Source organism: Cucumis melo, chromosome 12, assembly GCF_025177605.1.
Source record: "Cucumis melo cultivar AY chromosome 12, USDA_Cmelo_AY_1.0, whole genome shotgun sequence".
Classification (NCBI taxonomy): Eukaryota; Viridiplantae; Streptophyta; class Magnoliopsida; order Cucurbitales; family Cucurbitaceae; genus Cucumis; species Cucumis melo.
The window spans coordinates 796659-819302 of record NC_066868.1 but is presented as its reverse complement, the minus strand read 5'-3'; the positions used below and the strand labels follow the sequence as shown (position 1 = coordinate 819302).

Below are 22644 nucleotides of genomic sequence, written 5' to 3'. Positions count from 1 at the left end.
TTATTAAATAATTAAAGATAAGTTTGCTATTAATGTTTTGATTGTTGTTAAATTTTATTAGTTTTATTAAACATAATTTTGTTAGTTGTTAAATAATTAAAGATAATTTTGTTATTATTATCTTAATTGTTGTTAGATTTGGTTTAGATTTATTTTTAATTAATTAAGCATAATTTTGTTAAATTTTATTAGTTTTGTTAAGTTTGATTTTGTTAAATTTAAAAGGTTTAGATTTATATTTAATTAATTAAGCTTTGTTAAATTTTATTAGTTCTGTTAAACATAATTTTGTTAAATTTGGTTAGTTTTGTGGTTAAATAATTAAAGATAATTTTGTTATAATTATTTTAATTTTTGTTAGATTTTGTTAAATTTAAGAAATTTAGATTTATGTTTAATTATTAAGCATAATTTTGTTAAACATAATTTTGTAATAACGGTCAATATATATGGCGGACCATCAATCCCGATTGGGTGCTCAGACAATTCAGCCTTAAACAAAATATCTCACGTAACATTGACTTGAGAGTTACAAGTTGGTCTGACAAGGTTGCATATTTAGTAGTGCGATGGCGATTTCTTAGAAGATTTATGGCAATAAGAGTTTCGATTTAGCAATTTGATATGAATGTGACTCAAGATTACATCCATGGGTAAAATAATATGGGAAATTGTATTAGGTAGCACTATGAGAATAGATTTTAGTAATTATGACATATATTTTTTAAATTTTGCAAATATGGCAAATTTTAATCTCTAAAATATTTTAGAGATATTTTCTACTCTAAAATCTTTATTATTTCCAAACTGCCTCAAACATTCTTTTCTCTTTATTGATCATCTCCCTTTGATACTTCATCTTCCACTTTCTCTTCTTTTTTGTAAACCTCTATATCATATTTGTATTCATAATAAAAAAAATTAATCTAATAAAAAAAAATATTTGTTTTTCTCAAACACTATTTTTCGGTTGGTTTCTCTGTAGGTTCTCTAAAAAAAACTATCGTCCGTTCAATCTCCGTTATCTTTATCTCCTTTTTTTTCGATCATCATTTTTGTTAAATCTAAGTTCTTTCTTCAAACTTATTTCAAATGGTTGCTTTCAAACACGACAACATTCTCACTTTTTAAAATACATTCCATCTTAAATATTTTATTAGTTATTCTCAAACTATCATTCAATAACTTATTTCTTCTCCTAATCATCTCATATTTTTTCTCCCACTTTGTATTAGTTTTGTATATTAGTGTTGTGATGTACTTATATTATATGTATTAGTTGGTTGATATACTTACTACATGATTTCCATTCTTTTCAAATTTTATGCAATTCGATGTAGTATTATTAAGTATATGAATGATGTAACTTATAATATGTATCAAAATGTATTAGTGAAATATATTAAGTGTATCAAGTGTATTTTAATCAATCGAGTGTATCAAGTGTATTTTAATCAATCGAGTGTATCGGTAGATATAGAAAATATACCAACAGTACATAAAGGGTATCAAACATATGAACTACATCAAGTGTATTAAATTTGTCGAGTGTATCGGTGAAAGTATAAAATGTTTATCAGTAGTGTATAAATATATCAAACTTATTAAGTGTATTAAACCTAATCAAGTGTATCGATAATGTAATATATCATGCTTAGTGCATCAAGCGTCCTTAATTGATTATGTATATTTTCAAAGTTTAACAAATGTATCAACAACATATCAAGTGTATCAAACCAATGATGTGTATCAAGTGTTATTTAATTCATCGAGTGTATCAGCAAAGCATAACAAGTGTATCAACAACACATCAAGTGATGCGTGAAAATGTTGATAATTATCGTGGGTAGATTTCTAATTTTTCTTTTTTCAAATGTGGGTTGGCCTTGAATTTTTCCATTTTTGCAAATCTAAAAGTGGTGTGCTATGGACCTAATTTATCAAATTAATTTTGCTAAATTTGCAAGAGCCCCTAATAATATTACGATGCTCTACATCACTTGACCAGGAGCAACCGTAGGTCATCTGGTACATATTTAAATATTGTATAATTACTTAAATTATTTATTCAATTAAATATTTCTATTTTTTTTTACAATTTACAGAGATCAAACAACGCAAGACTTCGTGATGTTGCGGATGATCCACAACAAGTTCTTGATATATGTAATAATAATGAGAGATACATAGTATGTACGATCTACCTATTGTATACCTCCACCAGTTTATAGGGGACGTGTTCGAGTGGAAGAAACTGAACTCGATGAAGTTTACCATAATGTGGAAGAAGTGCCTCCTATGACACAATCATAGAGCTAAACTGGTTATGGTAGTCCAATGATGATGATGCCAATATTTGGAGTAGGATATTGTGATTTTGAGGTTGGTACAGGATATTATGATTTAGGGTTATTCCATTGTCTTCATACATGGATGTCGGTCCATCAACTTCTTACATGCATGGACACAGATGTGGCTATGAGGAACATAATGAATATATGTATCATGAAGCACCTGCAGAGGTATCAGATTGACAAAAGTACCAACAAGAACCAGAGAACCAAGAAGACCGAGAACAACATAGAGTTCAGAGTCAACGTCGACAACCAGCTCGAAATCGACGACGTCCAGGTTGTGGCACACATTGATTTTCTTTTATCAATTAAATAAATGTAATTTAGTCATTAAAAATTGTTTTAATTTACATTTAATTTTTTAATTATGCGTTATTATTAAAAACGATTCATCTAATTATTTAATTATTTAGAAATATTCATATAAATTTTAATATTGAAAAGTAATAACAAAATTTAATTTTTTTTTTTGACAATACTATTAAGATGGAAATTTAAATTAAAAAAATGATTAACAATGTCTCCCAAAATATTGAAGAGAGAAAATGTGAACTCAAGACTTGGAGAGAGAATGTGTTGAATTCAAGACATTGGAGAAAGAAACTAAAACTACCACATTCTTTTAAATATTTTCACACCTACAATATATCAATAATTATTTTTAAATATTACGATATTTATTCAAATTTACCTTTTAAATACTTGTTTTTCTTTTTCTAAATTTGACTAAAAATTTAAACTTGAAAAAGCATGAAAACATAATAAAGAAATAGTAAAAAAAGAAAAAGAAAAAGAGAAAAGTACCATTTTCAAAAACCAAAACCAATTTAGTAACAATTTTGTTTTTTCCTTTAAATTTCTCAATTCATTTCTTTTGGTTTCACCTTTCGTATTAAATGCTTAGTCAAATTTAAAAAATAAAGAACAAGTTCTTAATAACTAAGATTACATGTAATAATTATTTGATTTTGGGTTTTTGAGATTTTGAGAGCTGTACTTATTTCACATGATTTAGAATTCTTACCCCAATTACAGAAAAAACTATATATGCGTATATATATTTGATAATTTTGTATATATAAATAAAAAAGAAAAACAAACAAAAGCATGAAGACACAATCTGAATGCCCCCTTCATAGTCTGAAGACATCAGATTCGAAAATAAGACTATAAACGTTGCCGTCAACGCCACAAAAGCTGTCTCCAATACTAACTTTATTTGTCAACATACTCCAACAAAATATCAGTTTAATTAAATTCTTATGTCACTCCATATAAAAAACAAAACAAAACAAAACAAAACAAATAATGCTATTATTATTCAAATTAAAACCAACAGCATTATCTTATTCTCCAAAGCATATTTTGAACTTTCCTTTTTTAAATGCCGCTAAAGGATTTAGCTCTACAAGCTGTTGGCACGGCAGAACCTTTATACGCCGCACAGATGTAACTGACAAAGTTTTCATAATCCTGCACAAACATGAAATTAAGTCAACCCTTAAGAGGCTTCGGATATATGAAAATGCTTAAACTATGTATTGACCAATCATCACACTGTGAGAATCAACATGCCCATGATTCAATTTTTTAGTGTGTTTGGATGTGAGAGTGAATATATTGAAAAAGACAAACCTCATAAAGTGGTTGTCCGTCAACAACCACCCAAGGAACGTATTTATGAGGAGGCTGAAGATTGTTGGTTTCAGCTGCATATTGTAGTTCAAGCTGCATGGAAATGATCATTCTGGTCATGAACAGAGTCAATCCTCTATAGATTTAGCTACTTTATCGAGTTGCCATTGATTTAACGCTCACAGCATAAGAATATAATAATTTTCACAAAGGGGCAATTGAGCAAACAACAAAGTATAACCTTACTTGAGTTGGTTTTAGTTTTAGTGACTCACCTCTTTCCCAAGCCCAGAAGAATAGCAATCAGAAATAGGCTTAGAATTCAATCCTAATTTCTCGAAGCAAGTCTTCCATTGGGTATACTTCCGCTCGTACACCAGAGTCCCAACACAGTAAATAAAAGGGAAATGCCCTGTGGCCCCTGTCTACTACATCCACAAAGTAATTTTGATATGAATAGTTTCATGGTTGAATGTCAGATAAATTAACTGAGAAAGGAGAAAACAGGTAACAAATGCCAGAGGCAATCTGAGCAGATGACGATTCAGGTCTCTCATCACGAGACTTACCAGATCAGGCCAGACATGAATGGCGCAGGCTTCCACAGTGTTCAGGAGACATTCATTTGGCCCATGCTGAAATCAACACCACAAAATGCAAGTTCATCAGCCACCATATATGCAAAGTATTTTCATACATGTGTATGCACGTTGTCTGATTACTAGGTTTTCCAGAATTAAGCCTGAGAAAGGCAAAACAAAATGTCAACTTGAAATGGAACGGAAAACTATGAAAGAATACAAAATCAATGGAAGTTAATAAACGAAAGAACCAAGAACATGAAGAAATCTCTTGAATTTTTAAGGGACAAAGCCTTGCTCCCTCCTCCCCAGCCACGTCTTAAGGAAAAGGAATTGCAAGGCAGATTCCTCAATTCCTCATAGAACAAGGTGTGTTAATTCAAACAAGGCTTCACAAAGAGCTTAAAAGAATAGCTGATAATGAGAATGGCGTATTTATCATTCAATGAATGACCAAAAAATCTAACTTTTGTTGTTTTGGGGTATTATCCTTTAGCATTTCATCCAAGAGAAAGAATTCCTTTAGCATTTAAATGGGTGGTTTAAATGTGGTGGCTGGTTGTTCTTATTTTGAGTTCTGTAGTTAAGGCAAAAATGCAAAGAGAAAAATACATTAGGGGGGGGTGAAGGAAGCTCTTTGGGTAGGGTATAGCCAACAATGGCGAAATGGGATCAAGAAATTATAGGTCGTCTAAGCTCTCTCATATCATATCTACCAAAAGCCAAAAACCCAGGTTATTCTAATTACGCAATCGAACTATAACCCGTCTTCCTAGGCCAGCAATTTTTTTTTTAATCTAACTATTTTCATTCCAAAAGAAACACAGAATACGTATGATGATGTAGAGGCAGACCTGACAAGTGATGGAACTGTTCCGATCGAGCCTTGCATTGCCGTAAGGAACGAATCTGAGATCAACTATGGAGAGGAGGTCACCTTCAAACAACTCAATCAAATTGTCCACTATAAATTTCACACTGTCCGGACAGAGAGATTCATAGTAAACACTCAGAGACACTTTTTCACACCCATAATTAGGGGATGATGGTGAAGCTGAAACGAGAGAGCATAGCAAGAGTAGGAGATGAAAGAGGCAAGGGAACGAGGGGATGATTCTAGGGCAACAATCCATGATAAACAAGGTAATTTGATTTGCGAAGCAATAATGCAAATGAAGGGAAGAAAAGGCTACTTCTTTAGAATTTCCATCGCCGAAGGATTGTTGACTCTGATCCACTGCTGCATGTCAGCGGAATTACGTAAAAAGATCAACGTGAATCGAAATTCAATTATTGGAAATGCCATGAAAATGAAATAAATCCTATGGTGGAAGGAAGGATAAGGACGAGCAGATTGGATTCCGTTTAAGATTGGAAAATTGATGGTGCTGGCACGCCATTCTAAATTATTTATTTATTATCATGAAAGATATCCTAAAACAAATTTTAATGAGAGAACATATCTTTTAACTCGAATCAAAGGTGGAAACTATAGAAACTACAAGATTTGAGAAGAAGGATGAATTTGCTTGTACATATACATACATTCCCTAAGTTGATTAGGGTACATCGGTTGAGGCTGAGCACACTGCTTTACCCAAAATCCAACTTCAACTCTCTCCTTTGCCCCATTAGCTCCTCTCTTCCTGTTATTTGTTCCAATTTTATTTTCTTAGAACTATAACTTATGTTCTTATACGACAATTTATATCTTTCCATCCAAAATCACTCTCAATAACTCAGACTTTGAGAACCCAACTATAGCATATGAACTCTCTTTTTCGTTGTGCATTCACCTATACTCGCTTTTGATTAACCATTATTTGCATCTTTTAGTATCCGAGAAATTTTTCCCAAAATTTAACATCACTAAAACTAACCTACTTACAATCTTTTTTGAAGCCTCACCAATCAATTAGGGTGCTTCCTCCATCTAAACAAAATTCAGTATATCCATAACATAATTTAGAAAACCAATTATATATTTGATATATTTTATATTTTGTATATCACCATAAATTTGATCACAATTACACTCAATAGTACAATTTTGTTCCAATCTCACATAATAGAGTAATTTTGTTTCAAGTCAGTAAATGCAAATGGTTGGAAAGCTGTTTTGCTATGCTCTAGTGTCATATTGCTTCCTTCTCAAACTATTTGTCTATTGCTTCCTTCTCAATTTTTCAAAAGTACCAATAGAAAATCATTGTCCATGTTTCTAAAAATTACAAAAGCAAAAAAAAAAAAAAAAAAATTAACAAATAAACCTCAAGTACTTTTAATTAAGTTGGTTTACTAATCGTTGGTGTTATACTAGCGCAAGTGGCATTATTTTTCTTTCTTCCTTCTAATGTTTCATAATTTTTTATTTTTTATTTTTGTTATATCAAATAAAAATGTCGAATCAAATCCCTTATGTTGATGAACATGTAGAATGTCCTGCATCAAAGTTAAATATCCGTTTCTATTGTATAGCAATTTAGATTTTATTTTCTAAACATACATAGTTTCTAATCTCATCAAACAACACCGAATCTTCATTTATTTATAAAACTGAATCCAATTAAAGAGTATGAGGCATGTAGGATGAGATATAATTCAAGCAGTATATGATAACACTATCACCTCCACCGCTTTCTTGCGGATTAAATCAACAAACTTTATCAGTCATCTTGGTGTTATCTGGGAGGCTAAACTATGCTTCTTATCTTCAAATGACACTAATGGATGAAGCTTTACAAGCAGTGGGCTCAACAGGTCCTTTATACGCCTCACATATGTAATTTATGAAGTTTTCATAATCCTACAGCAACAGAAAAAATTATGAAAGTCCTTATCAGTTTCAAAGTTCATGAAAGTGTATACCATACCTGATGAAGAAGTTGTTCTCGTTATTTCTCTAATTTTCACATTTTCTTTAAGAAGTGTTTGAAAGAATCCTATGCCAAATTCTAAAAATCAATAGCTATAAGATGGAGCCAAGAAACTCATTTGTGAAAATAGTGTTTATAAGCATAATTTTCAAAAAACTAAATGGTTATAAGGCGGTGCCAAGAAAATAGTAATAGACTGTCTTCATGTCCATGTTTGTATATCCCAAATCTAGACCTATATATGCAGCTAATGCTGAGTGCACGTAACAGAAAGAAGGAAACAAACCTCATATAGTGGCTGCCCATCTACAACAACCCAAGGCACGTATTTGTGAGGAGGCTGAAGGTTATCGGTCTCAGCTGCATATTCCAGTTCAAGCTGCAGGAAGATGATAAGAGTCCAATTACAAGAACACTCCACTTTGACTATCTCTAATATGTTTGTATACTATAAACCATAAACCAGAGACAGTGAACTAATTATGGACGGGAACCTATTGTCCAACAGGTTCGCATGAATAGAGTTAAACGGGTGTCAAGATTATTTAAAGATACTCACCTTTTTCCCGAGCTCGGTTTTGTAGCAATCACTGATGGGCTTGGGATTCAACCCCAACTTCTCAAAACATGACTCCCACTGGGTGTACTTCCGTTTGTACACCAGATACTCGACACAATAGATGAAAGGAAAATGTCCATCCTGCATCACTCATAATTGAAGAATTTTATCCTTCAAAATCCAACTTACTCATTCTGTAACTTGGTAACTAATGACAAAACTTCATATGGAGTTGGAGGTAACATATGTAGATAAAAAAAATGTGGCAATGATTTTGAGTTTCAACATTTCAATCCCAAGATGTCAAACAGAAGCACACATAAAGAAGTCATGTTCACCCGAACCAACTACATTAGAACAGTCGATGGCAAAACAATATTAATAAGAAAATTTGAAGAAACTAATAACAACGATCAGCAAATAAGTAGTTATCCCAAGTAAAATGAAACAAGGAAAATGGAGCTATACAATAAAAAAGGAAATGTTTTAAAGTGTCATGGTCTCATGAGAAAGTCTTACCAGCTCAGGCCAGGCGTTAATGGCACAGGCTTCCACAGTGTTCAATAGGCATTCATTAGGGCCATGCTGAAATTACAACATGCAGTACAACAAGTTAATAAAACTGTCTCTTTAGATCCGTCAAGAAGTAGTACAGAATAGTGAAGATCAACTTAAAGCAGTTCAAGCTGATGAAAGTAAAGAAGGAATTGGGAATTTGAAATTTCAAAATGGAAGAACAAAAGGATCCGACAACGAAAACTCCAAAATGAAATAGAACAGAGAAGAAACAAACAGGAAATTCATTAAGAGAGTGAAATTAAGAGAGGAGGACCTGACAAGTGATGGAATCATTGCGGCCAACCCTTGCGTTGCCATAAGGAACGAGGCTGAGATCAACTATGGAGATGAGATCGTCATCAAAAAGCTTAACCAGATAGTTGACGATGAAATTGGCGCTGTAAGGACAAAGCGACTCATAATAGAGTTTGAGGGAGACTTTGTGGGTGCCATAATTGGAGGTTGAAGCAGATGAAAGAAGAAGGAAGGAAGGGGAGAGGAAGAGAATGAGATAAGAAATGTAAAGGAAGGAACAGAGTTTAGGGGGAGACTCCATTGATTACATTACACAGATTCTTTACTAAATAGAAAAAAGAAAAAAGAAAAAAAAAACGAATCTAACTCTCCTCCATGAGAATCTCTACATTACATATGAACTCTCGTTTATTTTTCGCTTTGGGAATACTGAATGGATCATTCTTTTCCTTAATGCAATATTTTTACACGTAATTTATTTTTTTATTGTTTTCTTTTTAAAATTGTGAACCACAAAAAAAAAAATATAAATAAATAAATAAACAATTGATGTGAAGCATTTTATTTGAAAATATTCAATATTTCTTTATAAATATTTTCTATTTTTGTTTTTATAATTTTTTAAAAAACTAAAAATATCTAACTTGTTGTTGTGATATTTTTTTCATTGGTATGGACAAATATCTGCATGTTTGTGTTTTTATATATAAGATGATTGATATTTAGAAGTTAAATCTCTCAATTTGATTTAGCAATTTTGTATGCAGTAACTCCACAACATTGCTTAATGGAAGTTCCAAGATGATCCCACGTCGATGTCTCTCTTGCATTATGTTTTTATACAGATTGATAAAGTTGTTAAAAATAATATCATATCATGATCCTTATTCCCCAAACTCTCATATTTACGTTCTTCGTTTGGTGGCGTGAAAAGTCTACTTCTTAAAGATATAAATTAAGAAGAAAGAACATTTGTTTTTTTTACTAGAATATTTATGTAAGACCCGTAACTAAGTTGGAAGGTTAAAATTTTTGTTAAGTGTAAAATTAGGCGTTTTGTACGAAAGGTTGTGAAGTGAAGTTAAGGCTTGACGATGAAGCCAGATTACGCGTTAAGAGTGGCAATTAAGTTAGTTCGTGAGATGAGATCAGAATGTTAAGGGTGATTATTCTGAAATTTTGAAGAGAAAATATTTAGTGTTGAAATGTTGCCAAAGTGTCTACTCGAGAAGAAGAAGAAGAAGAAGAAGAGAAGAGAAGATGTTCGGGTTTGAGTAACCAAGTAGTGTGATTGTTTTCTTCAAAACATTTTAATGATTTCTTATTAAGTCTTTGTTGATTTGAAACAATGATTTCTTTATAAATGTTTCTAAAGAGATGTATAAGAAAAGCTTGTGCTATGTTGCAAGGTATGTTTTATGTATTTCAATGTTTATAAAATGGTATTTAAGTCATTAGTCTATTTCCTATCAATCAGCTAAATGTTATGTGCACATAAATAGTAAAGGCAATCATGTAGAAAAAACTCCATGGTGGAGTGAAGCTGGCAAATGTAGAAAAGGACTGCATTATATTTAGTGGCCTAAGCAACAAGATTGAATCAGAATATTCTCAAATGCTATTGTTACAATAGTCTAAACGCGAAGTAATGAGACTTAGTGTGGAGAATGATTCGGGGTTCTTGGCAAAAGGAATGATTGTTGACTAATGTGTGTTTATACGAAATGTTGAATATATGTGATTTGTTATCCAAAATAATGTGTTTATATGAAAAGGTGACTTTATGTGATTTGATGTTTGATGAAATGATTCGGGGTTCATACTAATATATAAGGAATAAATCCTAACCACATGTGGAACCATCCTTGAAAAGAAAATCTTAGCATATTCTTTACAAACTCCATAACCAATTAATTAATTAATTTGTTGTCAATTAATTAACTAATTTGCTCCTAATAAAATAAGGTAGGTGGGACCATTAACTAATAGAGATTTCGCGAAAAAAAAAAAAAAAAAATCTTAAAATCTCACTAAGTCTATTAACTTATATTTTGAAGTTTTAACTTCCAAGAATCAGACATTTAGGCCAAGGAAAAAAATGGTGAGCAGACTGGGCGAGAAGGCTGCTAGGCGTTTTGAATTTAAGTTTAAATGTTGTTCTTGTATCTTTGGCTAAGTGTTGTAAAATTTTGTAGTTGTGTAAGTTAAGTATTAAAGACTAAGTTTGGCTTACTTCCTATTTTAAGTGTTTATATCGCCTAAAGAGTAATATATTATATTAAATATAAGTGGTTAGGTGATTAAGCAAGGCTTAAGAAATAAGAACCTCAAGACAACGTCAAGGATACTCAAGTAATACCGTGTCTCGTATGGTAAGTAAGGGCATGTGCGGGGTGATGTGTGACAATTTATCAACCAATGCATCCTTATCTACTAGTTAAATCCAACAAATTGTTTGTTTAAAGCACCAATGTGTAGAAAAAGTTTGTATTTATGGATTGGATTATAATAAAATGACTAATCTTCTTTTACCTTAAATAGGTTAGCTATTTTAACTAATGAACGTCTCTTTTATTAATACTCAAACTCTAGACTTTAGCTTTAGTGAATAAAAAAAATTATGTCTAGACAGGTGATTGAGTTGATCCATTATTATATCAGTGAGTTACTTCGTATCTTAGTTGTGATCACGAGTGTTGATTGTTATGTCTAGTACAGTATTAGTATCTGTACATCATGGGCTGAGGTATCAATGGCCTGATTGAACACCGTTGTTAACCAGCAATACACATCTGAGTTGATGCACAACCCCTTTTTTTCAAGGGTAAACATTTTTTTACTCCTAACAACGTTTTAACATTGCTACTCTCTGCTTAATGCTAGTGGCCACTACCCTTAGTAAAGTAGAACCAAAATCACGAGTCACTTACTCTTACCAGGACGACATTTGGATTAAGGGATGTCTATCCTCTTCCACTATCACCACTAATTTACCCTTTTTTTTTAGTTTCTTCACGCACATATTCTTTCTAAGCTAATCTCATATTTCGGTCTGTACTAGAGGGGGCACACAAGCACTTCTTGGTAGGAATGGTGCACTTTAAAAGGCATTACATTGTCCTACATTGCGGTGCACTTTATTTATATGATTAAATATCTTTGTTTATCGACGTTTTTTATAAAATTCAGACTGCCCACATCAACAGAACCTTTTATAACAATACTACAGTAAAGGTGGTCTCATGGTCACAGGCTCACAGCGGCAGGACTACCTAACTGAAAGGAGAACTTACAGATGACCATATGATTTTATTTTCAAGAAATATATCCCTTCTTTTTTAGATACTCAACGGCGTCCTTGAGGATTTGTTCCATTGGAATGAATTCCAACCCCAGGTTCATCAACTTCTTAGCTCCATCTTTTGCTCTCACCAAATCAGGCTGTGAATCTTCTATCGATCTGAAAAGGGAAGTGGATGAGATTGTTACAACCTTTTAAAATACAACTAAACAAAAACTAAATACACCCGAGCCTTTAAAAATTTAGAGTAATTTAGAACTTTTTTAGATTATAGGACCTAAAAGGCACGGACAAGGTTCAAAAAAATATTTTAATACATCATGGTCTACACCCATCTTTGTGCAATTCAACTTAGTTTCTAATCACAAGTTGCCATATGATATTTTCTTATTTTTTTAGTTTTTTTTCCTTTGGGATTGAAAGGGATGCATAGTAAAGGTGCAGCTTATAATACAGTACTCTTAATAATCAAAATGAAAAGGGAAAGAACCTAATGAGGGAAGACAAATCCCCATTTAACAGAACTAATATAAAAAACATTTCCAGTGCAAGTTAATCTATCAAATGATGCGATTAAAGAGAACTTGAGAAGGGCACAGCAGCAAGATGATATATTATGTATATTTGGAAAAAAACATTAACTATCATTAAAAATCCTACGGTTTCTTGTTGCTTAGATAGTACCCAGCAGTCCACTTAGCTGAAGATAGAATCACATAAATTCCCCTTACCTGGGCACCTTATACTGAGGAAAGAGCTCAGCAGCCTTCGCTACATAGTCGGAGTAACGAGCTATGGACTCGGCACAAAAGTGTCTTCCTGTAGCTGATTTGTTCTCATACACCAAAATGTGTGCTAATGCAACATCTTTAAAGTGCACTACTCCGATAAACACATCCGCGTATGTCTCGCTGCACCCTGCCCAAGAACAAAAAAGCCATGATCTGTATGGAATTCAAGGAAACTTCATAGACGGGTTGTTACGTGAATTCTTTTCCGTCCAATTCTGATGGAAAATTAAAACTTCGAAGACAAAGATTTAGAACCATTTTGTTTTTAGCTAAGCTTATAAATACTACTTCCACTCCTAAGGTTTTACATTTTGGTAACTACTCTTTTTGCTAATGGTTTCCAAATCAAAGTCAATTTTTTAGGTGAAAAATAGTAATTTTCAAAAATTAACCTTTGTTTTTGTAGTTTGACTAGAAATCTAAATGTTTCTTTTAAAAAGGTAATTTCTAAATGTTTCGTTTAGAAAGGTAAAATTAGAAAGAAACAAGCATAATCTAAAATCACAATCGTACAAAGTCTGCATTTTGAAGCCATCAAATGGGTCCTTCCGGCCTTAGGAAACCATCAAATAATAAACGAGTGATTTTAATGTTCAATGAGAAAGGAACTTGTTACTTTATTTCCAACTAAACTGTTCAACAACCACCCTGATGCAAATCAGTGTCTTTATATACTGGATTGTTTAGCTACAATTTGTTAAAGTCAAAATTGAACTGCAAGTCTGCAATTTCTGCGTGTAAAAAAGGTGCCATCTTGAAGAGAGTATGGTAGGAATCAAGTAAGAGAAATCACCCTCGAGAAGTTTTAAAAGCATTTGCATGCTTGCATTGATTCTGGGAGGAAACACAGGGCCCATGACTGTGCCTGGATTAATCACCACCACATCCAATCCTTTCTCCTTGGCAAAATCCCAAGCAGCCTTTTCCGCTAGAGTTTTTGAAATTGGATACCACAGCTACAAGAAGAGGAAAAGATCTAAAAATAGGAAGAAAATTGGAAAATTTGGCCACATTTGCAAATCCCTATTATGATGCAATCACCACAAGAATACGAGCTTCAGATTGACTGGCAGAAAGTAAACATGGAACTTTCCATAGTTCCTCTTCCCTTGTTAGGAGAAGAAAAACATAACAACGAGAAATTGAGTTATCAACTATATTGACTCTAAATGGCATTGAAAGAAGAACTTCCATTGTAAACAACAAGAAGAAGATTAAACTAGAAAAAGAATAGATTAGCCTCAGAATCAGGAATTATTGGCGTTTCGAATCTCCTTTTATCCTTCAACTTTCTCTAATATCCTGGGACTTCCTATTACGATAGTAATAGTTCTCAAGCTGAGGTAAAGATTCAAACCAAATAAAGCACTCACCCCCCTTTGCTTGCAGTAATCAACATCGGTCCAGCTTTCTTCATTCCTTACAACATTCGCCGGCCAGTTAGGGTTCGGAATCATGGCGGAGATAGAAGAAGTCACCACCACACGCCGTACCCCAGCCTCCTTAGCCACCGTCAGGACGTTGATGGTTCCTTTGATAGCCGGATCCAATAGATCCCTCTACATATACAATGCGAGAGTTAATTAAGAATGATCTACAAATTATAACCTCAAAGCATAAAATAGAACTTCCATTTCATGTTTTGTAGTAGTCGTGACGTGAGAAAATATCACACCTGAGGATCCTCAACAGCATCAACAATGCAAGGAGACGCAACGTGGAAGACACCAGCACAACCAGTGACAGCGGGGACAATGGAATCATAATCGAGAAGGTCAATTTGGAAGAGACGAAGACGAGCATCCGCTCCCTCTAAATCCTGCAGATGCTTGGTTTCGGCCTCGTCCTCTGCATTAGTGGATCGAGCAGAAATCAAATAGTAATGAATGTAAGGATAAGCAGCACATTACAAGGGGGAGTTTTGAAAAGAATGAAGAGAAAGAGGGAGATGAAAGTGAGAGTGTTAACTGAGATTTTGAACGGTGGCGTGGACGGAGTAGCCGCGGAGGAGAAGGAGGTGAACGAGCCAGGATCCGATACAGCCACTGGCGCCGGTGACACAAACAAGTTCAGGATTCTGGGTGGTGGACATGTTTGTGGGGAAGAAATTGAAGGGTGTGGTGATGATTGGATGGGTTTCTTACCTTATGCTGAGCTTAGGAAATCAATGGCGACCGCAATGAATGATTGAAGTCAGGGACCCGCTGCTTTTTTTCTTCTTAGATTTCAACTTTCTTTCAGTTTTATTAGTAAAAAGTTCTACTTTTTAAAAGGAACATCATTCTTAAAATATCCGACACCACAGCTCAACATAAGTACTACGTGTAACTCTAACTTCAACTTACAAGATATCTTTAAACTACTTTTAAGATTTTATTCAGATCATTGGACAAAGATAGAATGGAACACAAATTCCTCTTTTATGTCTTTTTGGCTTCAATTTTGGTTTCTATTCTACTTGAATCTTTTCTTTTGAAGTTCATTTTTTTAAACAGAAACACACTGTTGTGGACAACTATGGAAACCATCATTGTCTTGAAGAATAAGAGGAAGAAGAAAATATGAAAATAGGACAATCTAAGGCTTGATTTCTTAAATGATTCGGTATATTTTATGTTGGATTAGTTTCTATCATCATCTATTAAAGACTCAAAATAAAAAAGAAAGCAACGAATTTTTAAACTTAAAACTTACTCGTTGATAGATTGTTTTGATTCAACTCACATTAAAACTTCCTTTTCTATGGGTTTTTAGGAAAATTATTTTAGATCACGATAGACAAATACACTACCACAATCTATCAACAGATAAATTGTGATATTTTGCTGTACTTGTAAATTATTTTAGTTTATTTTTCTGCCCTTTTAAAACAGTCATCTTTTATGGTATCAATTTAAATTGAAATGTTTTTTTGTTTTTTTCTATTTCATTAAAGCTTATACCATTAAAAGTATAGCAAAACAATCGTAAATGCTTACGTGGACAAATCTAACCCTCAAATTTAATTCTCATATGTGATTAGATTTACTTAAGCATAAACGTTAACATTTTTGTAAGTGAATCTAACAACAACCATCATAGATCATAGGTGATTTTTAACTTTAAATATGGAGACAATCTGAATGACATCTGAGATTCAAACTAACTAATTAAGGGTCCGTTTGTAACGTTTATGTTCCATGTTTCTTTTTAGAACAAAAAACAAAAATGTGCTTGATAACTTTTTTTGTTTCTTGTTTCTAAAAAAAAAAAAAAGAAACAGAAATAGAATATGTATTTGATAATTGTTTTTTGTTTTCTGATTTTCTTTAAAGTTTATTTTTTATTTTATTTATGTTATTTTATTTACATTAAACAAAAGTATATGTCGTCCATTAAACATAAAAAGTAAAATTATCAAAAGTTTATTCATTTAAAACAAAAAAGTATCGGTTAACAAATAAAAATAATAACATAAACATAAAATTGTATCTATCCTTCAAATGTTGTCCAAATTTGATTGTCAATATCTCATTTATCACTCTGATGCTTCGATCGGACCATTTCTCTTAGATGATGTCAACTCACTTCTTAATACATCAATTTTAACAAATTCATCAATATTTGTAACATATAGAATGTAATATTAATTTTAAAGTAAATTATTATGTCCTTAACATTCAAAATTAAAAGAAACGAAACAAAAGTTAATTTTTAACCCTACGATACTTTAAAGAAAAACCCACAATGAAAAGCTCAGATACACGCAAAAAGGAAGACGAAAACTATGGATTCGACGAAGAGGACAGACAAAACCTTTGGATTTGGCAAAGAGGAAGAGTCTGACTTGTAAAGGAAGACAATGAAAGATGAAGAGGAAGACGACGTGTGGAAAAAAACGATGAGAGAAAGAGGATTGTTATTTGGTGAAGATGATGAAGATAAGAGGAAGAAAAAGAAAATCACGCGGAGAGGAAAATGAAAAAGGAAACCAATATAAAAATAATTGAGAAAAATGAAAAGAAAACCAATAGAAAAATAATTGAGAAAAAGAAAACGAAAACTAATAAAAATAGCTGAGAAAAACAAAAAGAAAACCAATAAAAATAATTGAAAAAAAGTAAAAGGAAACCAATAAAAATAATTGAAAAAAGAAAAAATAAAACAATAAAAATAATTGAGAAAAAATAAAACGAAACCAATAAAAATTATTTAGGAAAAGAAAACTAGTAAAAATGATTAAGAAAAAAGAAAAGGAAACCAACCAAATAATTGAAAAATAGAACGGAAGAAACTACTTTTCTTTTCCTAATAATTCCAAAATAGAAAAAGAAACAAGAGACATTACCAAACATCTTTATTTCTTAAAAATGATAAAATAGAAACAGGTAACGAAAACTTAAACCAAACATACCATAAATTTCCTCTATTAAAATAAATAACTTCCAAATCAAATGGAATTGTGAATAATGTTTACTAAAACAATGGGGACAATATTCTAAAAGTTATCCCAAATAAAGATAAAAAAAAAGAAAGAAGGTTCATATTTTTACGATCAAAAGAATGGTAACACTGCAGGCTAACTATTATTTCTCTACCATTGATTTGCTTTTGCTATCAGAAAATTGTGAGCACAAACGCAGCTCAAGTATGTCTTTCCAAAAACTTCTCTATCAACACTGAGAATGCTGCAAAACCTGCACAACCAGCACAAGCTGCCTTTGGGCCACCTGAGATTAAGACCATATAAGATGAGATGTGACAGCTTGGGATGAAAATGAGAAGTGTATAATTGACGACGTTAAAATAAAGGCAATCTCAGTTAACATAGCCAGTTATGTTATTTTGTCCATTCACTCTTCATACATTGATCAATAGATAAGAGAATGATAGGAGGCCAAAGAGATTGTCATTAACTTTGATGCAGAATAGCTATGCAAAGTTAAAGCAGAAACTACAATTCAGATTTCTACTGAAGGCACCAAAAAAATCATCTATCAATTTCAAGGATTTTGGTTTAAATATCATTTTGGTCTCTATGTCACTCTGTTCTTTCAAATGGTTTAAATTTAATCCCTATACTTTCGATAAATCTTAAAAAATAGTTTTACTATATTTAAGTCCTAGATAGATGGATCAACTTGCTCACACTTCAACCATTAAATCCTAAGTAGGTAGTGACCATGGTTATAACTCATTCTCTCCCAGTCTTTTGGTGTTCAAATAAAATCCTTAGAGGGAGTATTCATTCTTCCCCCTCTATATTTTAGAAGCATACTCCCATCGTGACTTTTCTTAATGAAAATTATTATTATTATTACTTTACCATGTTTGACAAAACAACAACAAATAACTTCAAGCTATAGAAAGTATAGAAACATTGGGAAGTACCAAAATAAAAGGAGGTCCCAGGTAAAAGATCAAAATAAAATTTTAACCATCTCTTGTTATACAAAAACCCATTGGAGGTCCCTCCCTCGTTGTTTACTTCAACTGAGAACGACTGGGATTAGAAACCCCAGACTACTTGGTTGAATTGCTAAACACCAGTTCAGTTTTAGGCAAATTCAACCAACGGGACCCAACAAAATAGCTCTTCAATAAATTCGGCTTTGCTCTTGCTAACAGTGAAGAGGAGCCGAGGAGTGTACCGTCAGATGGCAGTTGGTTCTACTTCAAATCTTGTAAAATCAGGGATACGTTTTATAATCAAAGGTTTAACGAGAGTTAAGTCAACAAGAACCATACCCCATTTCCTAAGTGATGATCAGACGGCATGCCTATATCATTCTAGAGAAAATTTTCTTGAGATTGCTCCTAAAGCTTTACCAAAATTCTCCTCTTACTGTCCTAGTATTTTCTCCACATTAAGAATGTACATGTCTTTGGCTGTATGAGCCAGTACAAGAATGGCAAGCAAAAAAATTGAGCTCCTACTACCAATCAAAGAGGAAGCAACTACGAACCAACCTAACAACCTCCCCCCTTCTTGGGTAATTGTTAAGTAGTTCATTCAATGGGTGTTTCACCTACGTTCATGGGTGGTCTTTCCTCCTAAGTTCTATCAATCATTCTTTTTGTAGAAGTTAAGATTTCATTAAACACGTTGGCAGAGAAAACATGTTAAACTTTTTAAGATATTTGGATCGTGGACCAGCCACTGTCAAACATCATTCACAGGCTATGTATGATCTAACTAGTAGCAAACTTGTAGCTGTAAGGCAGTTTCACTAACATAGCTCTCTGTTCTTGAATTTGCATTGAAATTTGAAAGACGGAGATTTAGGAATGGAAAATCCTTCTCTGATGCGGAAAAACTGTAATGTTAGCAGCAATGAGAATTCAGAAAGACGGGTTAATGAGGAAAAGAAATGACAAGTACCCAATGAAGGAAAAAGTTTCACTTTGGACTTCACTTGGAGGTTTACACAAACAAAGATGAACATCTCAGGAAAAGACACGATTATCCAATGAAGATAACAGCTTCACTTTGGACTTTACTTGAGGCTTACACAAACAAAGATGAACTTCTCAGGAAAAGACAGGTATATCCTATGAAGGTAAAAGCTTAACTTTGGACTTTACCAGGAGACTTAAACAAAGAACAAGACCAGGAAAGGAATCTGCACAGAGCACAGGTTTGTTTCTCAAATTGCAATTTGTTTCCAAGAATATACTGAGAATGTTAGACATTTTTTCTGTCGTCCTTTACCTTTCGGTTGTTGTGGAGAAACTTTGACTAAATGCTTTTAAATTTATTCTAAGAGAAGTTTGGCTAAACAGAAGTAGCAGAAATTCAAGGATCCTACTCCCCTCCCACGTATAATTTATAAACCAATTCAGGGTGTCTGTCTATAAGCAAAATCCTTAACTTTTTTATTATTGTTATTTTATTGAAACAAATGCTTTCATTGAGAAAAAAATGAAAGAATACAATGGCATCCAAAAAACCAAGCCCCAAAAGAGAATCCCACTAAAGAAAGGGTTTCCAACAAAGTAAAATAGTTTCTTATAGAATAACTACAAAAAAACCTTTAAAACTGAAGCCCAAAGTGAAACATGAAACCTCATCAAGGACCAAACCTCGCTAGGGTTCCTATCCACGCCCCTGAACACTTTGTTGTTTCTCCCCCCACAAACCCAAATCACATCACACACCCCATCACCCAAAAGGAAATGCCCTTTCGCTCTAAAAGAAGGGTGAAGGAGGAATTCCCCGATCATCATGCGAATGTTCCTCTGGCAAGCTAATGAAACATCAAACTCTTGAAAAAAAGAGGATCCAAATTGATCTTGCCTACAGCCACACCCAAATAAAGTGATTCAGGCTTTCCTCTGCCTTCTGACAAAGAATGCAGTAAAAAGGACCCATTAACGGAGGCAGCTTTCTCGAGACCTTAACCATTGAGTTCGCAAAACCAAGCAAAACTTGCTAGACAAAGAACCTGACTTCTTAGGAATCTTTAAACTCCATAAAACAATGAAGACCGACTCAACAACAGAAGAATGGTTGACTAAAATCCTAAAGAAAGACTTGCAAGAAAATCCCTCCACCGGATTAGGGCTCCAAACTCGAACATCTCTTCTCCCCAATCTAAAATCTAAAATGTCAATCAAAGAAAGAAAAGAAGTCACATTTTCGACTCTCCATTAGAGAACGCACGATGAAAACCAAAGGAGAAAGAGATTGAGTTCCCATACCACACCAAAACATCTGACACCAAGCAATTTTTCAAAGAAGACAAATGATATAAACTAGGAATCGTCGAAGAGAGCGGACTATCCCCCACCCGATGATCCTCCCAAAAAAGTGTTTCCTTACCTTCTCCCACAAAGCAAAACTCAAAATGGGAAAAGGAGAGATAAAGAAGAGAAATATCTTTCAAAGGGTTACTCCTTAAATTTTTTTACATTAGCAAAATTTACACATTAATGATATTGTTTATAATTTAAGAATATATAAGTTTTACCAACAAGGCTACTAGATACGAAAGAATGCTAGAGCATATTAGCAAATAGCAAAAAAATGAAAATAAAAAAAATGGCTCAATCTAGTGCAGAATGCAGACACAGCAGTGTAATCGATGCCAACCATGAAAAATAAACAGGTGATTCCCCGGCAACTTAAAGATGAGATATCAACAAAATGCAATCAGAGATTATGAAAATTCACATGTATGCAACACTTGACTGGAAAATAAGGCAAGTACGAAGGGTAAGAAGGCCAACCTTTAGCTGATATTGCACCACCAGTTACACAACCAGCAACTACTGTATTCGTCATATCATGCTTAGCTCGAGCCTACAAACATCAGCGACATGGAATTAGAACCCATAAAATAAACAACCATGTGCAATTTTGCATAAGACACGAAATTGATACCTTTTCTACAACACATTCTGCTGCTGAGAAAATAAAACCCATGACTGCAAACGATTTTGCAGAACCCCAACCCCGCCGTCCCATCTGTTTTGCAGTATAAACAAATTGTTGTCTTGCAGTCATCTCATCTTGCATCAATGAATTATCCATTGACCCCAAAAATAATCCCAGGAACAATCCAATCCCACCACCTGCATATATCTCATAGTCAGGGAGAAACGTAATGAACTAATAGTAACTCAGAAATGATAATTAACACCGTGGTTGTTCTAGTGAAGCTTAAACTAACAATGTTTATATGAGAAAGATTAAGCCTCTCAGTCTTAATCCACTTGAAAACAAAAAAATACTACCCAGACCCGAACTACATAAACCAATCTCATTTAAAAACCAAATTCAACGTATCATATTGAGAGAGACGGAAAGTTATCACAGTTGTAATCGATCGAAACAACGAAGATTCGTTTGGCTGGACGGGAGAGAAACTAGAGCAGAGTACGTAAGTGAGAATGCTGGAGAGAATTTACAAAAAAAAAAAAAAAAAAAAAAAAAAAAAAAGGAAAACTGGGTGACATACCCATGACTCCACTAACAACACTACGAACAGCACAGTTGTCCCAAATATCTTGGCCGCGAATCTCTTCAACTGTAGGCATCCTCATAGGCGCAATTGGAGGCTGCTCGGCGTCGTTGGAGGTGGGTGGATCGGGAGAGAATCCATCTCCGGAAGTGGAAGCCATTGAAGTGGAAGGAAGAAGAAAGGTTGAAGAAGAGAGATAAAAAGTGAGAAAGCAAGAAGAAGGGGAAATCTGAGCGAGAGAGAAAAGTGGAGAAAGGTCAGGGCCTGCTGGGAGTGGGATGGGAGGGAAGAAGGGAGCGACGCAAAAATTACAGTTTATTATTATTATTGTTGTTGTTATTGTTTATAGAGCCTATAACGGGTCGGATATTAGGGCCCGCCCTTTTTGTTTCAAACGGATCAACATAAAATTATAATTTACAATTTCTCTTTCCTTTTCCTTCCCATCCTCTCTTTTCTTCTCATTCATCTTCTCCTCATACCTTTCTCTCCTCCTTGCTCTCCTCCTTTCTTAAACATCACCATTCATGTTTTGTTGAAGAATTAATCTCTATTTCATACTTTGAAACCAAAACATCTAGTACCTACAAACCCATAAAACTTGATCAAATTACCTCCCCTAAACTTGAGCTATCTATATATATCCACCCACATTCCCCTTTCAAATTCTATCTTTATTCAAACTTCTTCTTCTTCTCTTCTCTTCAATTTCGTTTTCCTCTTCCCCTCTCCACCCAACAAAAACAAAAAGGAAGAAAGAAACCATTTCTCTCCTCTCTTCTTTCTATTAAT

The 22644-nt window shown here is 33.4% G+C and overlaps 4 protein-coding genes across 4 annotated transcripts; all 4 read right to left on the bottom strand.

The window, feature by feature from the left end:
- Positions 1 to 3552: 3552 nt before the first annotated feature.
- On the bottom strand, positions 3553 to 6469 carry LOC103497041 (gamma-interferon-responsive lysosomal thiol protein-like). The gene is made up of 5 exons (XM_008459098.3): positions 5425 to 6469; positions 4559 to 4624; positions 4265 to 4414; positions 3990 to 4082; positions 3553 to 3827 (listed from the first exon to the last, which is right to left on the bottom strand). Exons 1-5 carry the CDS (start codon positions 5701 to 5703, stop codon positions 3735 to 3737), a joined length of 681 nt encoding a protein of 226 aa, XP_008457320.2. The 5' UTR covers positions 5704 to 6469; the 3' UTR covers positions 3553 to 3734.
- A 611-nt stretch (positions 6470 to 7080) lies between these two features.
- Positions 7081 to 9334, bottom strand: LOC103497224 (gamma-interferon-responsive lysosomal thiol protein). The gene is made up of 5 exons (XM_008459337.3): positions 8838 to 9334; positions 8525 to 8590; positions 8006 to 8146; positions 7733 to 7825; positions 7081 to 7376 (listed from the first exon to the last, which is right to left on the bottom strand). The coding sequence occupies exons 1-5, from the start codon at positions 9117 to 9119 to the stop codon at positions 7284 to 7286; spliced, it is 675 nt and encodes a 224-aa protein (XP_008457559.2). The 5' UTR covers positions 9120 to 9334; the 3' UTR covers positions 7081 to 7283.
- Positions 9335 to 11896: 2562 nt separating this feature from the next.
- Positions 11897 to 15195, bottom strand: LOC103497040 (phenylacetaldehyde reductase). Its single transcript, XM_008459097.3, has 6 exons — positions 14879 to 15195; positions 14586 to 14758; positions 14284 to 14469; positions 13704 to 13866; positions 12851 to 13037; positions 11897 to 12278 (listed from the first exon to the last, which is right to left on the bottom strand). Exons 1-6 carry the CDS (start codon positions 15000 to 15002, stop codon positions 12134 to 12136), a joined length of 978 nt encoding a protein of 325 aa, XP_008457319.2. The 5' UTR covers positions 15003 to 15195; the 3' UTR covers positions 11897 to 12133.
- A 2105-nt stretch (positions 15196 to 17300) lies between these two features.
- LOC103497039 (mitochondrial import inner membrane translocase subunit TIM22-4-like) lies at positions 17301 to 22158 on the bottom strand. The gene is made up of 4 exons (XM_008459096.3): positions 21850 to 22158; positions 21273 to 21463; positions 21119 to 21191; positions 17301 to 17619 (listed from the first exon to the last, which is right to left on the bottom strand). Exons 1-4 carry the CDS (start codon positions 22010 to 22012, stop codon positions 17534 to 17536), a joined length of 513 nt encoding a protein of 170 aa, XP_008457318.1. The 5' UTR covers positions 22013 to 22158; the 3' UTR covers positions 17301 to 17533.
- Positions 22159 to 22644: the final 486 nt, after the last annotated feature.

Bases quoted from the DNA above. Each gene is read 5' to 3' on its own strand.
- LOC103497041 (XM_008459098.3), bottom strand. From the start codon at position 5,703: ATGGATTGTTGCCCTAGAATCATCCCCTCGTTCCCTTGCCTCTTTCAT. The intron at 4,415-4,558 runs GTAAGTCTCGTG...TGGATGTAGTAG, and splicing joins TTCATGTCTGGCCTGATCTG to ACAGGGGCCACAGGGCATTT. The intron at 3,828-3,989 runs GTTTGTCTTTTT...ATGTTTGTGCAG, and splicing joins ACGGACAACCACTTTATGAG to GATTATGAAAACTTTGTCAG.
- LOC103497224 (XM_008459337.3), bottom strand. From the start codon at position 9,119: ATGGAGTCTCCCCCTAAACTCTGTTCCTTCCTTTACATTTCTTATCTC. The intron at 8,591-8,837 runs GTCCTCCTCTCT...TTGTAATTTCAG, and splicing joins ATGATTCCATCACTTGTCAG to CATGGCCCTAATGAATGCCT. The intron at 7,826-8,005 runs GTGAGTATCTTT...ATCTTCCTGCAG, and splicing joins AAACCGAGCTCGGGAAAAAG to CTTGAACTGGAATATGCAGC.
- LOC103497040 (XM_008459097.3), bottom strand. From the start codon at position 15,002: ATGTCCACCACCCAGAATCCTGAACTTGTTTGTGTCACCGGCGCCAGT. The intron at 13,867-14,283 runs GTGAGTGCTTTA...CTCTTCTTGTAG, and splicing joins ATTACTGCAAGCAAAGGGGG to CTGTGGTATCCAATTTCAAA. The intron at 12,279-12,850 runs GTAAGGGGAATT...TTCCCTTTTCAG, and splicing joins CCTCAGTATAAGGTGCCCAG to ATCGATAGAAGATTCACAGC.
- LOC103497039 (XM_008459096.3), bottom strand. From the start codon at position 22,012: ATGGCTTCCACTTCCGGAGATGGATTCTCTCCCGATCCACCCACCTCC. The intron at 21,192-21,272 runs GTATCAATTTCG...TGATGTTTGTAG, and splicing joins CAGAATGTGTTGTAGAAAAG to GCTCGAGCTAAGCATGATAT. The intron at 17,620-21,118 runs GTTGGCCTTCTT...TCTTAATCTCAG, and splicing joins TGGTGCAATATCAGCTAAAG to GTGGCCCAAAGGCAGCTTGT.